This window comes from Leptonychotes weddellii, chromosome 4 (assembly GCF_054177405.1).
Source record: "Leptonychotes weddellii isolate Sample4059 chromosome 4, ASM5417740v2, whole genome shotgun sequence".
In the NCBI taxonomy this organism is placed as follows: domain Eukaryota; kingdom Metazoa; phylum Chordata; class Mammalia; order Carnivora; family Phocidae; genus Leptonychotes; species Leptonychotes weddellii.
The window spans coordinates 116,843,500-116,858,655 of NC_138372.1; the positions used below are offsets into that span (position 1 = coordinate 116,843,500).

At 39.9% G+C, this 15,156-nt stretch overlaps 1 protein-coding gene and 1 pseudogene across 3 annotated transcripts in view; one reads left to right on the forward strand and one right to left on the reverse strand.

Moving 5' to 3' along the window:
- The first annotated feature begins 1,889 nt into the window (after window positions 1-1,889).
- The window catches only part of TERF1 (telomeric repeat binding factor 1), a 42,149-nt gene continuing 28,882 nt past the window's right edge, over window positions 1,890-15,156 (forward strand). For all 3 annotated transcript variants that reach the window (XM_081816122.1, XM_081816120.1, XM_081816121.1), the window contains exons 1-4: window positions 1,890-2,223; window positions 8,934-9,029; window positions 12,634-12,755; window positions 14,207-14,293. In XM_081816122.1, the coding sequence (XP_081672248.1) occupies window positions 1,917-2,223; window positions 8,934-9,029; window positions 12,634-12,755; window positions 14,207-14,293 (612 nt within the window). In that variant the 5' untranslated portion in view covers window positions 1,890-1,916. The remainder of the gene's footprint in view (window positions 2,224-8,933; window positions 9,030-12,633; window positions 12,756-14,206; window positions 14,294-15,156) is intronic.
- LOC115938263 (protein JTB pseudogene) lies at window positions 7,022-8,241 on the reverse strand (annotated as a pseudogene).

Consider the following 15,156-nt stretch of genomic DNA (forward strand, 5'->3'; position numbering starts at 1 on the left):
CCTAAACTAAAATTTTGCTGATGATTATGATTAAATCCTAATGAAATTATTTTTACCCCATTTCATTATATAGCATTGCTTTAAATATTAAAAAATATTTCATTTCCCTGAACCTTTCAGTAAATGGATGCCTTAGGAAAATATGTTTACTTTGTGGCTTTGAATAAATTGGTGCTATACCTAAGAATAACCCTTAACTCCAGACTGGGAAGAAGTGGAGCCTTGGAGGAAAGGAAGAAAAAGCAGGCCCCACGTGAGAGCCTTGAATGACAAAAAAGTTTCAGTTTGGAAACCTGGGGTTTGTTTGCTATGCTCATAATGTACATTAACCCTTACTCCCTTAGACCCTGTTCCCCTGTACTGTTTGTAAACAGGACTCACTTTCTATGGGACCATTAAAGCCTTAAGGTGCAATCCCTTCTGACTCATCAATCTCTTCCAGATAGTCCAAATATCCCACTTTTCCAGCTAATATTAATTGAGCACTTATTATGTACCTGGTTTCCTTTTAAACTCTTTACATTTGTCAAGTCCTTTAATCTTCCCAGAAAATCTGTGATGGGGATATTATTATTATGCCCAATATACAGAAGAGAAAACTGAGATATAACTCATCCAAGATCACCACCCATCTAGTGGATAACTGGCAGGGGACATTCCAACCTAGGCATTCTTTTTTTTTTTTTTTTTTAAAGATTTTATGTATATATTTGACAGAGAGAGAGACAGCGACAGAGGGAGTACAAGCAGGGGGAGTGGGAGAGGGAGAAGCAGGCTTCCCGCCAAGCAGGGAGCCCAATGCGGGGCTCGATCCCAGGACTCTGGGATCATGACCTGAGCCGAAGGCAGACACCTAATGACTGAGCCACCCAGGCGCCCCTAACCTAGGCATTCTTAATGGCTACAATATAGTGCTTTAAATGACTCAACATTTAAACTATGCCCTTAAGGCAATAACAAATGTGTAAAATTAAAACACATAAAGCCTTGATAATGTTGGATGTGTTATAAAGAAAAAGGCTTTTAAGGTAGACTTTTTATTCATATTGAATATTGAGAAGTGCATAAATCATGTTCAAAATAACTATCACTCACGTAGAGAAACAGAATATAACCAGAGCCCCCTGTTCCCTCTTATGCTCTAAGTTTCAAAGTTCAAAATAACTATTCACTTATTGTTTAAAAGCTGAACTCCATAATCTATTTAAAACCCTAATTAAATTCATTTCCATAGTAATATACTCTTTCTAGAGCAGTGATCCTCAAAATGTGGTCCCCAGACAAGCAGCCTAGCATCATCTGGGAACTTGTTAGACTTGCAAATTCAAGGATCTCAGTCCAGACCTACAGAACAGAAACTCTGGGAGTGGAGCCCAGCAATTATGTTTAAACAAGCCCCCGAGCTGATTGTGATGTACGCTCAGATTGGAGAGGCATGGATGTAAGTCCGCTGGAATGGTTTTAGCTGGTGATTGCGTACTGTCTTAGGTGAATACTAGCGTATATAGCGTTACCGTTGAATAACGGTGACAAGTTCTAATAACCTACCTCTTTGAAGTACACTGCAGGTAAAATGCTTTTCTATTTTAACTAACCGTGTTTCCATTCCCGTCGATGTTGCATTTTATCAGGAGTATAAAGCAGGCCCCTTACTTCCTAACCTCTCTGGTAACTCAGCCAGCAGTAGTCCAGTTTACCTACAAAGCCCGGCCCCAGCGTGGCTGGGAATTTATTCAGAGGCGGGAGCAGGCCTCGGCCAATCAAAAGCAAGGCTCAAGTCGCTCGCCCATCCTGGCAGTGTGATTGGTGGTTTCCCATCGGCGGAAGAGACCCTTGGGGGCACCGCCCAGGGTCCTCCAGCGCGAGCCAATCGTCGCTCGGCGCCTGGAGGGGCGGACCCGCGCGAGTAATTTAACATGGCGGAAATTGCCGCCGTAGAGGTTACGAGCCCGCGGGGATGTGCGGATGGGGAGGACGCAGAGCTCGAAGAGGAGGGGATGGCAGAAATGCCGAGAGATGATCAGGAGCAATTTGAGTGCCAGGAACTGCTCGAGTGGCAAGTGCAGGTGGGGGGCCCCGAGGAAGAAGAGGACCCGGGCCCGGTGGCCGAGGCCGAGGCGGTAGCTGCCGGCTGGATGCTCGATTTCCTCTGCCTGTCTCTTTGCCGGGCCTTCCGCGACGGCCGCTCCGAGGACTTCCACCGGACCCGCGACAGTGCCGAGGGTGAGTGCCGGGTGCGACCGGCGGGTGGCTGCGCTGGGGCCGGGGGCGACGACGCGCAGCGGGGCGAGAACCGCGGCGGACGGTCGAGGCCCGGTTTGCGGCACGGTGCGCCTAGTGGGGTCGAGGGACCGGGGCTGCTGCGGCGGCCGACCAGAGGGACCGAGGCTCTGAGGTGAACGTTGGTTCGAATCCCGCACCCGCCTATTTCCAGCTTCTCAGTTTTTCTCAGATTCTGATTTTCTCTTCAGTAAAAAGAATAAGACTCCCATTTTAGAATTGATACAGGGTTCAGTGAGTGAAAACGTATAAAATTGCCCAGTGTCCCAAGTCCTTTTTCTTCTTTGGCGCTTGTAATTGTTGTTTCTTTCGAAACATTCCCGTGATGGCATTTATGAAGCGGTCACAATGGCCTCCAAGTGACCCAAGCATCGGCGTTTTCTATTATTTTGTGAGCTTTTAGAATCCCATTTGGCCTGCTTGCACAGTATAGGCTGCAGAATAAAAATAACTGTCAATGAAATGTACTCCCTAGCCAACACAGACTGTAACTGATCGACAAAGACACAGACTCAGAGAAGACTAGCCTGGCTTTTTCAGTGATGACAGAAAGATGCTCTGCTATTTAATATAAAATTAAATACTTCAGAAAACTATATTGACACATTTCATCTTCATGGTCATCCCATTCCTTAGGCAAGTAATTTTAGTTTATAGAGGAATGGACTAATTAAGCAACCTCAAACACTGGTAGGTTAAAAGGAATGTCCACACTTGTGCCTTATCTTCCAATTCAAGAACCCTTCTTCCAACTCTATCAGATAACACTGGAGCCATGGTTAATTAACATTAATGAGAAAGTTAAATCCTAAATTAGTTTATTATAGTGATTTATTTAAAAAGTCCACTTTGGGGAAGAGGGTAGAATTATCTATCTACGTAGAATTACCTCAAAATGAATTTGAGTTGGAAACATCAGTATGACCTCCTGTTTGCGTTAATACAGGTATAGATGGTGTTCAGAAACAAAATTCAACCAAGTAAATTTGCAGATCTAATTGCAGATCTAATAAGCAATTTCATGAATTGGGCAGACAGCATCCCACCAGCAAGTGGCGGGGGGAGCTTGGAGTTGTACAGAATGGAAGATTTTTAAAGGAAGGAAGGCGGGGCAAGAAAGTTATTAGCAAAAGAAAAGGATTGTTCCAGGCTAGGTACTTTCCCTTAGGAGGAAGGGGGTCTTAGGCAAATTACCTCCTCTTCCTTTGGGGGATGGAGAGGACCCATTCGGCAGGTTCTCTGGCTCCAGTCACAAAATTCCTTACCAACAGGTTAAGACTATATTTCTGGGGGAGGTTGAAAGTGCAATTAGATTTGGTGTTAAGCCCGAGTTTGGCCAGTGGTTTTCTTTTAACAGTGGTTACATATACAAGTATATATGGGTATTTCTATACATATGTAGACACAGGTTAGTATATACTCATATATTTCCTCGTTCTGTTAGATGAAAGGGCACAGAAGCGGGCGCCTGGGTGGCTCAGTTGGTTAAGCGACTGCCTTCGGCTGAGGTCATGATCCTGGAGTCCCGGGATCAAGTCCCGCATCGGGCTCCCTGCTCAGCGGGGAGTCTGCTTCTCCCTCTGACCCTCCCCCCCTCATGTGCTCTCGCTCTCTCAAATAAATAAATAAATAAAATCTTTAAAAAAAAAGAAAGGGCACAGAAGCAATGTAAACCTAAATAGCAACCTAGCACTCGAGTCTTGGTTTCTAATACCATTCCTTGAGAAAGACAACTAGAGCTCTTTGGAGAAATGGCCTGGTTCTGGGACTGGGACAGGAAATGTGCAAGATGAACCTGGAGCATCTTGTGCCAGAAAGTAAATCCATAGTGGTGGCAGTACAAAGGGACAGGAACCAATTGCAAGAGCTCCCAATGGGCAGAGCAACTCAAGCAAGGAAATAGTTTGGATTAGAACCCAAAGGTCAAATAATTATCTATGAGCCCATAATGATGTAAATAAATGATGGAAAAAATAAATGGGAGAAGAAACAAGTCTCATGCAGAAGAATTCAAGTAATTTTTTTTTTTAAAGATTTTATTTATTTATTTGAGAGAGAGAGAGAGAGAAACAGCATGAGAGGGGATAGGGTCAGAGGGAGAAGCAGGCTCCCCGCTGAGCCGGGAGCCCGATGTGGGACTGGATCCCAGGACTCCGGGATCATGACCTGAGCTGAAGGCAGTCGCTTAACCAACTGAGCCACCCAGGCACCCGAATTCAAGTAATTTATGTAGCTACTATGTCCTCAAGGAGGTGAAGTATAACACCCCACTCCTTAAGTGTGTGCTGTGCATAGTGACTTTATTCTGAAGACTACAGTATGGAATTGGCGGGAGGATAATTTTGTAGTAGAGAAACTTAACAAACACTACTTCACACCTAGGTAATCAAGGTCAGCAGGAACAGTGACAGTTGGTAGTATGTACACTTTATATGATGTGTCAAATATGGAACTTCTTTGATCTTTCTCCCAAAACCCCTTAACTCAGTCAAATTGTAAGAAAAATATCAGACAAGTCGCAGTACAAAATGCCTCAAAACTGCCAAGGTCATCAAAACCAAGGAAAGTCTGAGAAACTTTCATAGCCAGAGACGCCTAAAGAGACATTTGGTAACTGAATGTAATGTGTCCTGGGTGGGATCTGCAGCAGAAAAAGGACATTAAGTAAAAACTAAGGAAATCCAAATAAAGAATGGACGTTAGTTAATAATGTATTAACATTGCCTTGTTAATGTATATATTTCACACTAATATAAGATGTTACTAATAGGGGAAACTGGGTGGAGGGTATATAGGACTTACATCTTCACAATAATTATGTAAATTAAAAACCGTTCTAAAAAATAAAGACTCCTTTCGAGGTTCTAGATCAAGACCCAAGGAATAATCTAGGCCACCTCTATTATTTTAAGGTTAAGGGCACAGAAACCCAGAGAAAGTAAACTATTTTTAAAGTTGCACTGCTAATCAGTAACATAAATTGTGAACATGGTGTTGTCTCTGTATTTCCATTTTTGACTGAAAGGACTCCCTTTTATCTTTTATAGGATTTCATTTATTACACTTTTCAATGTTGTAAAAATACACAACTCTTGATGCTTTCTAGAAAATTCTTAGTTCTTTCATTCTGACTCAGAATTGTTCTCACACCTCACTTAACTCAGATAATGCCTTTTACGGACTGTTATTCCTAACCTGTCTCTTTCCATGGGAAGCAGTGTAAGATAGTGATTAAGAGCATGGGCTCCAGAATAAATTGTCTGAGTTTGATTCCTGGCTCTGCTACTTCCTAGCTATAAGACCTGACGCAAGTTACTTACCTTTTGGTACCTCAATTTCCTCATCTGTAAAATCGTGATAATAGTATCTACCTCACAGAGCTGTTGATAGGTATAAAGCAAGGTTTCTCAACCTCAGCACTGTTGACATTTTGCACCACATAATTCTTTGTTCTGTGTATGCATGAGAGTGGAGGAGGGCGAAGGTGGGGCTTCTCCTGTACATTGTAGGATGTTTAGCAGCCCCCCTGACTTCAACTATTAGATGCTAGGAGCATCCCCCTTCCACTCATAATCAGAATTGTCTTCAGACACTGCCAGATGTCCTCAAGGGGACAAAAATGACCTCAAGTTGAAAATCACTGGTGTAAAGTGCTTAGACTAGTGCCTGGTATTACAAGTGCTTAAATATGGTTGCTATTGTAGCTAGTCATTAGATCTCCCTAATGTGTTTTTCTGTCAGCAATGTTTGGTTACAGGTGAGGAAAAAGCAGATAGCAAGGTTCAACCAGGTTTTCATTGTTTTTGTTTTTTTTTTTTGTCTAGCAGGTACAAAGAACAGAAGGGCAGGGGTGTATAAGAGATTTGTAGTTATTGCATAGTGGACTAAATTGAAGGTGGAGGGAAGTGAAGATAGAGGTCTGACTTTCTTCTCTAGAAAAGAGTAGATTCTTTTGTTTTGCTTCTATACCATACTTTTAACCTTTGTGGCATTAAAATTTTAATTAATAACTTGCATAAATTTTGGGTTATGTCTTCTCAAGCTAAAACCTTCCTGAGGGGCAGGGGCTGACTGTCCTTTTTTTTTTTTTTTTTTTTAATATTTTATTTATTTATTTGACAGAGAGAGACACAGCGAGAGAGGGAACACAAGCAGGGGGAGTGGGAGAGGGAGAAACAGGCTCCCCGCTGAGCAGGGAACCCGATGCGGGGCTTGATCCCAAGACCCTGGGATCATGACCTGAGCCAAAGGCAGACACCTAACGACTGAGCCACCCAGGCGCCCCAGGAGGCTGACTGTCTTATCAGCCCCTAACATTGACTAGCAGTAGATGTTTAATAAATATTGAATGAATTGTTTAAATTTTATATAAATTTTGTGCTCTCTCTGCATCCTGTTTAATTAAATTGTGGCTGTATTTGGCCCAGATAATCTCTAGTATAGTATAAGATTATGCTATTTTTGAATTGAGGAAATAAATACAAATAAATGTATTTGTCTTTTATCTCCTTAGTAGCTGCAGGACTGCTTTTTGGTTTTGCTAGTTGATTTAATCTTTACATACACCAACCAAGCCCTGGGTGAAGTATAACAGTGGCATCTTCAGGTTTTACTTTAAACATTATTTCCTCAGAGAAGCTTTCCTATCTTCTCCCTCCAACTATACTAAAACACACTCTAAGGTTTGTTATATTGCACCCACAGCATTCCGTACTTGTCTTTTTCAGTTTTCTCCATGTTTTTACTTTAATTGCTTAATCATTTGTCTTTCATTTTTACATAGTAATAAATTCACTGAGGTCCAGAATTATGGTTTACACACCATTATACTCACTGCCTAACATAACATCTGGGTGGGCACTCAAATATTTGGGAGATTAATAATAATAAATGTGTTTGTTTTTATACATCTGCAATTTTCTTTCTTCTTTGGAGTTAGGGTTGTGGAGAAACAGAGGTTTTGATGGAGAAATAAACTTTTTTTGCTGAAATTGTATCCTGAAAGTTTTAAACCAATAGCAGAAGGGGAAGATAGGTAGTTGGTAAACTGGGGGCCTAAAGTTGCTACCCCCTTTCCATGTCTGCCCCCATGACTTCCTGTCCCAAACCAAATTACAATAGGGAAGGGAACTATTATCTTTATTTTGCTAGGTTGATGATCTAGACAGGAGACCAAGAAGGGGGTGACCACAAGTTCCCAAGAATGAAGGGCATAAGTCCATTCATTGTACTGTCTCTGTGTCAGGTACAATCCTTAAGACCTCTATCAAAGGGTAAGAGGTAGCTAGATGGACTCGATTTGCTTCCAGACCTTTTCCAGAGCTTTTCTTTCCAGCTGTCACCAATGAACAAAGCAAAAACCAAGGCCACACCCACGACAGCCCCTTTGAATTTCCAGAATAAGTGTTTTTACATTAGAGCTGAGTGGCAGCTTTTGAACATTCCTCTTAGATGAGCTGAATATGATTTTTTTCCACATGCCCTGAGAAACCACACTCGAGGTGGTTTTAGCCTGGGAATTAGAACATGGAGTGCCTTCTTCTGCCACCACAGACTCTTCCACCAGCCAGCATGGAAGGTCTAACGTGCTCACTTCTCCGCTTTCCCAGGAGCCTCTGCTTAGCAGAGCATTATAGCAGAGTGTTAAGGTGAAAGCGCAGTGCAACCAGCAGAGGTGGCTGCCCTGAGGGAGGCCATGCCTCCCTGGGCCCATAGGCCTGGGGTGCTCAGTGTCGCATGCATCTGTCGGGACAGCAGGACCAGCTTGACTGGCCTCCTGCCTCCCTCTGGCGCTTATACTGCAGGTCGGGGCTTCCAGGTCAGTGCTGCAGAATGCTGGAGTTGCCTGTTGGGGCAGAGGCTTTATTGCAACATCCCCATGGCGAGAAAGGCCAACACACGTTTGTTGGATTGGGCTGTGAGCTCACTTCTTTGGACCCGCACGGCCCTTGGGAAAGGCTCGGGGCCTAGGGTCTAGCACCCCGTCACCACCTGGGCCATCCCTGTTGCGGCCATCTTGCCCCAATAAATATATATTTTTTAAGTTTTTGTGAACTTAACAGACTCACTTAACTGAAACCTTGACCAAAATAATATAAAATATTTCCTACAGTATTAGGAGTTTAAGGTATAAAGCTTCCAGCTAATGATTTGACACATTTTACAGTTTGAATCTAAATCTCCCTTTTTGTTAGTATGGAGTGCTACCTGTGGAAGTACTATTAAATATTTATTATTCTGCATGTGGAAATCTGTTTTACTTTGTAAGAAAAGTGTTCTTTGCTGTTTTTTCTCATTTAAAAAAATGCTATAGGGGCGCCTGGGTGGCTCAGTCGTTAAGTGTCTGCCTTCGGCTCAGGTCGTGATCTCAGGGTCCTGGGATCGAGCCCCGCATCGGGCTCCCTGCTCCGCGGGAAGCCTGCTTCTCCCTCTCCCACTCCCCCTGCTGTGTTCCCTCTCTCGCTGTGTCTCTCTCTCAAATAAATAAATAAAATCTTTAAAAAAAAAAATGCCTATAAACAAAAGCATACAGCTCTCAGTTTGTGATCATTTTTGCATGTTTGTAACCTAATTACTCAACCAACCACACAGAGGCACTGCTGGGTCAAGTTTGGCTTTTTTAAAAAAAATGTTTTAATGTTTTTCTTTTTCAGCTATTATCCATGGAATGTCCAGTCTAACAGCTTATCAATTGAGAACTATATACATATGTCAGTTTTTGACAAGAATTGCAGCAGGAAAATCTCTCGGTAAGTATGTGTTTTTATCTTCTGTTGGAAATATTTTAATCTATGTATAAAGGTAAAACAATGAGAAGAAACAGATGAGATCTGTTATTTTTGAGAGTTGACACTATGTGTTTGGTACGTTCATCTACACAAACATATCTAAAGCAACTAAAAGAAATATAGTTCCAATCTTCTTAGAGCACTGGTTGTCAAACTTAGCTTGCTTCAGAATTATTAGAGAACTTGTTTAAAAAAAAAAAAAATTCTCCACCATGAATTCCTGATGCAATAGGTTGGATAAGAGGGGCCCTGAAGTTTATATTCCTAATAAGTTCCCAGGTGATTCTGACACTGCTCTTGGGGAGCCCCGCTTCATGGACTGTCTTTTGGAGCGTTTACGTCAGATTTGACTGTACGGTAACTTTGTGGTGACTCTTACTATTATACACACTGATTTTAGTAGCAACTCTGATAATTGACACCTCTTATTTGAACTGGATTTCAGCACTTCTTTAGATAGGTGAATATGATTTTTGCTATAATAGCTCTCTCTTTTATCTCCACAGGTTATTTTAGGTTGTAATGGGTAAGCCTGCTTCAGTTTATGAGTAATGGCTGATATTTACAACATGGTCATTTAAAGGACCTTTTGATGCAAATAATTACATATTTATGTTGGTTTTTACAGTATACAAAATGCTTTCCCAACAGTGCCAAGTGGTAGGCGGTACTTAAAATGAAACCACTTACTTACAATCCTATTGTGTTACATAAAATCCCAGTGTGTTTGTACCATTCTCATGGCCCTCGCTACCTAGCTCTGGCTCACATAGCATGCTTCTTGTTGGGGGTGAGGCCAGGTCTGGAGTTGGTGCCATGACCATAAGTGAATAGGACTAGAAGCAGAGTAAATGTAGGGGAGACAGAACTATAGGTAGTCTGGGCCTGTAGCTAAAGAAGAAAACCATCTTGATGTGGACGTAATTGGAGAATTCCTGACCATGTAGACAGTAAGTTAGCATGGTTGTTAACACTTGTTTTCTAAATTAAATATGACAACATAAAGTGCCCAACTGTGTTTCACATGTTAGCAGTTGTTCAGTGGATCTTACTTTCTCCCCTGACAACCCTTTCTTTCTGAAAAGAAATGCAGATTTTGTGTGTAACCCCATTAATATTGAAATTCACCAGGATCCCCTTGTAGGTATATCTTAGAATAGGCCCATGTCAATTATCAAGAATCAATGTATTTCACCATAATGAACTCAAGTGAAAACAGCAAAATTTTATTTCAGGGTGCCTGCGTGGCTCAGTTGGTTAAGCGACTGCCTTCGGCTCAGGTCGTGATCCTGGAGTCTCAGGATCGAGTCCCGCATCGGGCTCCCTGCTCGGCAGGGAGTCTGCTTCTCTCTCTGAACCTCCCTCCTCTCATGCTCTCTATCTCATTCTCTCTCTCAAATAAAAAAAAAAAAAATTTTTATTTCAATTTATATGTTGGTTTTTTAGCTATACATAACTCTTTGCCTTTTTTTAAGTGGTTGCTCAGCAGCAGCACTGCCTACTAGAAATATAAGATGAGCTACATATGTAATTGAAAAGAAATAGGTGGAATTAAATTTAGCAGTATCTTATTTATCCCAATATTTCTAAAATATATGTCAACATATAATCAATATAAAACATGTTAATGAGATATTTTACCCCTTTTTTTGCAGTAAGTCTTTGAAATCTGGGGTATATTTTAAACTTAAAGCACATCTCAATTTGGAACTAGCCATATTTTAACGGCTCATTAATTATATATGGCCAGTGGTTACCACATTAGCTTTAGTTTCCTGCCGCAAATAACTTTAAAATACGGTAAATGTCTTGTAGGGGAAATGTTTGTTTATGGCAGCCACCCTCATCTCATGGGATTTTATTTTTTAAGATCTGTGCAACTCTGGGAGACTTCCCTTCCTTTCTACTCCAGCTTTCTACAGCACCCCAGAACTCAGCAAGTGTCCTGAGGGGAAAACCAACCATGTGTTTCAGTTCCTCTAGTTTCCAGTCCACCAACTAGTCCCAAGGAAACCACCAGGAGCTTTTCCTCATTTCTCTTACCCCAGTAAAATCTCCCTGCCTGGAATACACTGAATCCTCATCCTTATAAGCAAATGAGGCCAGGAAAGAAAAGCTGCAAATCATCCACTAAACCCTGGAAATGTAGTTCATCTAGTTCTTTTTGCTTCCACTACTATCCCATGTCTTTAGCAATATAATTTTGCAATTTATTCCACTTTTTTCTGGTCATAATGGGAGCATTGGCCTACTGCAATATCCTGCATTCTACCTGAAAGTAAAAGGCTACTCTAAAATTTTTGAAGTTAAGATCTAACACTTTTTTCTATAAGTACATTTTTTTCTACATTTCACATTTATAAGAAGGCAGCAGATTAATGATATGGGTTAGATAATATCAGTCAAGAAAGACTTAATAGGAAATACAAATATTGAAGTGAGTTTTTAAAAGAAAAACAAATGTGAAATGAAGAAGGATTAGGCAATCTGCCTTTGCATTTTCATATTTAATGTTTTCCAGCACATACTCTAGCCTTACCAGGCATCTTGTTATTCCTGAAACACACCTTTTTTCTGAGACACAGTAAGTGGTTTTTAAGGGTTCTGGTGTCTGCTTCTTCTACTTGCTAGCTGTGTGACCTCTCTAAGTCTCAGGTCCTACTTTATAAGACAAGGTTGATAATGTTATATACCCTTTTAAAGAAATTGTTTGGATAAAGGAGCTACTGCATGTTAAACACTTAGCATAGTGCCTAACACATAGTAGGACCTTAATATGTGTTGACTATGAGTGTGAATATCTTTTGTCCTCTGTCTTATGTTCTGCTGCTGCCTTCCTGAAATGTTCTCCTTCCCATCCTTATCCTCTTCATTTAGTTATCTCCTGTTTATCCTCAGTGTCCTAATTTGGATGGTTTCTCTTTCATAAAAGATTCTTTGTTAGTATCCTTTAATAGAACTAATCTTCTTAGAAAATACAGATGCATGGGCTGTACCCTGTACTAACTAAACCAGTCTCTAGAGGATGGGTCTAGGCATCTGAATTTTTTTAAAAGCTCCTCAGATGATTTTGAGGTATAGGTAGGGTTGACAATCACCAGCATAATACATAATTCTAGTAAAGTACCAGTCACATTGGTTTGTCTTTCTTCCTAGCTAGCGTGCAAATTTCATAAGGGCAGGAACTGTTTCTTCTTCCTGGTCTGATCCTAAGTATCTGGCACAGGGCCTGGAATATAAAGAGACTTTTTTTGTATATGAATTAAGATATTTTTATGTTTAAAATGTTGGAGAAACAATTAGGAGAAAACAGGAAATTGTTTCTACAAAGTAGAAATTGTTGAAACTGCTAACATTTAAATTACATGCTCCTTCTAGTTTTTCAAAGGAAATTAACTTGAAAAATCAAATCACTTGCCTAAACTTTTGTATACGGACTGGAATAGTACCTGGCACATAGTACATACTCAGTAAATATTTAAAGAAATGAAATCATAAAAAATTGACAAAGTGTAAGGTTCTACTTCACTTCCTAAGTTAGTTATTTTTGTCCTGATTTTAAAAGATGCACAGTTTGAAACTGATGAACGAATTACACCCTTGGAATCAGCTCTGACAATTTGGGCTTCCATTGAAAAAGAACATGACAAACTTCATGAAGAGATACAGAATTTAATTAAAATTCAGGTATGTGTATTACATTATTATTATTATTTTGCATATAACATCTAAAGAAATTAAGAACCACTTAATGGAAGTTGAGCAGTAAACCCAAAGTAAAATTTAATATAATCATTCTCTTCAGAAATTTGACCTTTGGTTTATAGTCTTCACGCAAGCTCTGAGAACAGGGACTTACTGTTTGCTACGTAAGTATATATTGCCCCCATTTGAGAAAATACATAACATTGATTTAAAGATCATAAAGCAGCTTTCAAAAACCAGTGATTTGTGCTCTCCCAATTTCTATTCAAGATGATAAATATGAAAGAAATAAGAATATTTAAAAAGAAATCAATGGATTTTTGTAAATAAGAGAATGTAAAATTTTAACTATGTAGAGGGAATTTTAGGAGTCACCTTATTAAAGAGTGAAAAGCTAAAAAAGTTATTCAAAGATACAGTAGCAGGGAAAGTATGTTTTGCTAACAAGCAAAGCAAATACTAAGGATTGTTCTAGTTAAATAAATTTGTCCTCATTTTTAGAAAATTATTTTATGGTTGGGTAGGAGAGAAAATCGAGATGATATCTCACCTTCCCCAAAATTAATTATTGTTAGTATGATGACTGCCAAGTAGAATTAAGACCAGAAGAGAATGGCAGAAATATGACTGCTACTTTTAAGAATTTCAGCCTGGGACAAAGAGATATGTTATGTTACCTCAGTTTTGGGGGGTTCTAGAGAAGGAGGCCATCATTAATATACTAGTATAAAGTTGAGTGGGTTGCCATAAATACATAGCAAATATGCAATACATTGCTTACTCTTTGTCAGGTACTGTTCTAAGCACTTTTCATGTAGAACTCCAATCCTTACGGCAGCCCTACGAATAGGTACTATTATCTCCACCATTTTCCATACAAAGAAACAAGAGGCACATGAGGTTAAATTGCTTGCCAAAGCTACCCAGATGGTAACGATGGTTCCCTATTTTACTACATACTGTATTAGAAAGACCAGTTTATCAATCGATCATTCAGAAGCATCTGGCTTCCTAGGTTTCTATTAGAGATTTTCCGGGGATCCTGCTAGCTAATTTTATATATCCTAATTGTCATGAACGCCATCTACCTCCTCTCTCATTTCCCTTTTGCTCAAAGTAATATTTAGGTGGGTCCTAAATGTACATAATGTAGCTCCTAATTTATTTATTAATGTCTGCTTTTAATTGGGCTAAATTTGAAAGAGCTGGAATGCTTGGGCATTTATCAGTAAATATGCAAAGGGGCCAATGAAAAATTTTTACATCTTTTTCAAACCACAGTTATTTCATCTTTGAAAAGATATTTTATATCATGTATCAAAATTTTTAAGTGAAGTAGTTGAGACTTAACCAGGACTTATTTCAATATTAAACAACAATTATACATTTTTAAAAAGCAATCTAAGGTTTGTATTTGTCATCCTGTCTTTTAGGCTATAGCTGTTTGTATGGAAAATGGCAATTTTAAAGAAGCGGAAGAAGTCTTTGAAAGAATATTTGATGACCCGAATTCTTATGAGGTAGTTGTTTATATTAGAATCAGAATTTTAGAACTGCTTATATGGAGTGAGGTAAATGAAAGAGCACTGGAGGAAGAAAGGGATGCTTTATCTTTTAAACAGTATAGAACAGTGCTGTCCAATAGAAATGTAATTGCAAGTCACATGTGTTTTAGCAGCCACATTAAAAAAGTTAAAAGAAACTAGTGAGGGCGCCTGGGTGGCTCAGTTGGTTAAGCGACTGCCTTCGGCTCAGGTCATGATCCTGGAGTCCCGGGATCGAGTCCCGCATCGGGCTCCCTGCTCGGCGGGGAGTCTGCTTCTCCCTCTGACCCTCCTCCCTCTCATGCTCTCTGTCTCTCATTCTCTCTCTCTCAAATAAATAAATAAAATCTAAAAAAAAAAAGAAACTAGTGAAATGGATTTTAATATTTCATTTAGCCCAATATATCCAAAAACATCATTTTTAACATTTAATCAACATAAAAAAGTATTGATGGGATATTTTACACTCTATTTATTTGAGACCGAGAAAGAGAGCACGTGCATGGGCGGGGGGAGGGGGAGAAGCAGGCTCTCCTCTGAGCAGGGAGCCCAGTGGACCCTGGAATCATGACCTGAGCTGAAGGTAGTCACTTAACTGACTGAGCCACCCAGGCACCCCCAGAAAAAAGCATTATAATTAGCTTATTTTTCTTGAGGGTTCTTACATGATCTTTAGTAGTTTTTGTGTTTATGTGTAATGTTAAGGTCAATTGAACTTAGGTTTTAAATAGTAAAAAAGTGTTGGAATAAATTAAGCTTATTAAAGAAATAAAAAATAGTTTTATACATTTTTAGCGAACTTTTTATTGAACAGTAGCATACCTTTAGTAGCATACATG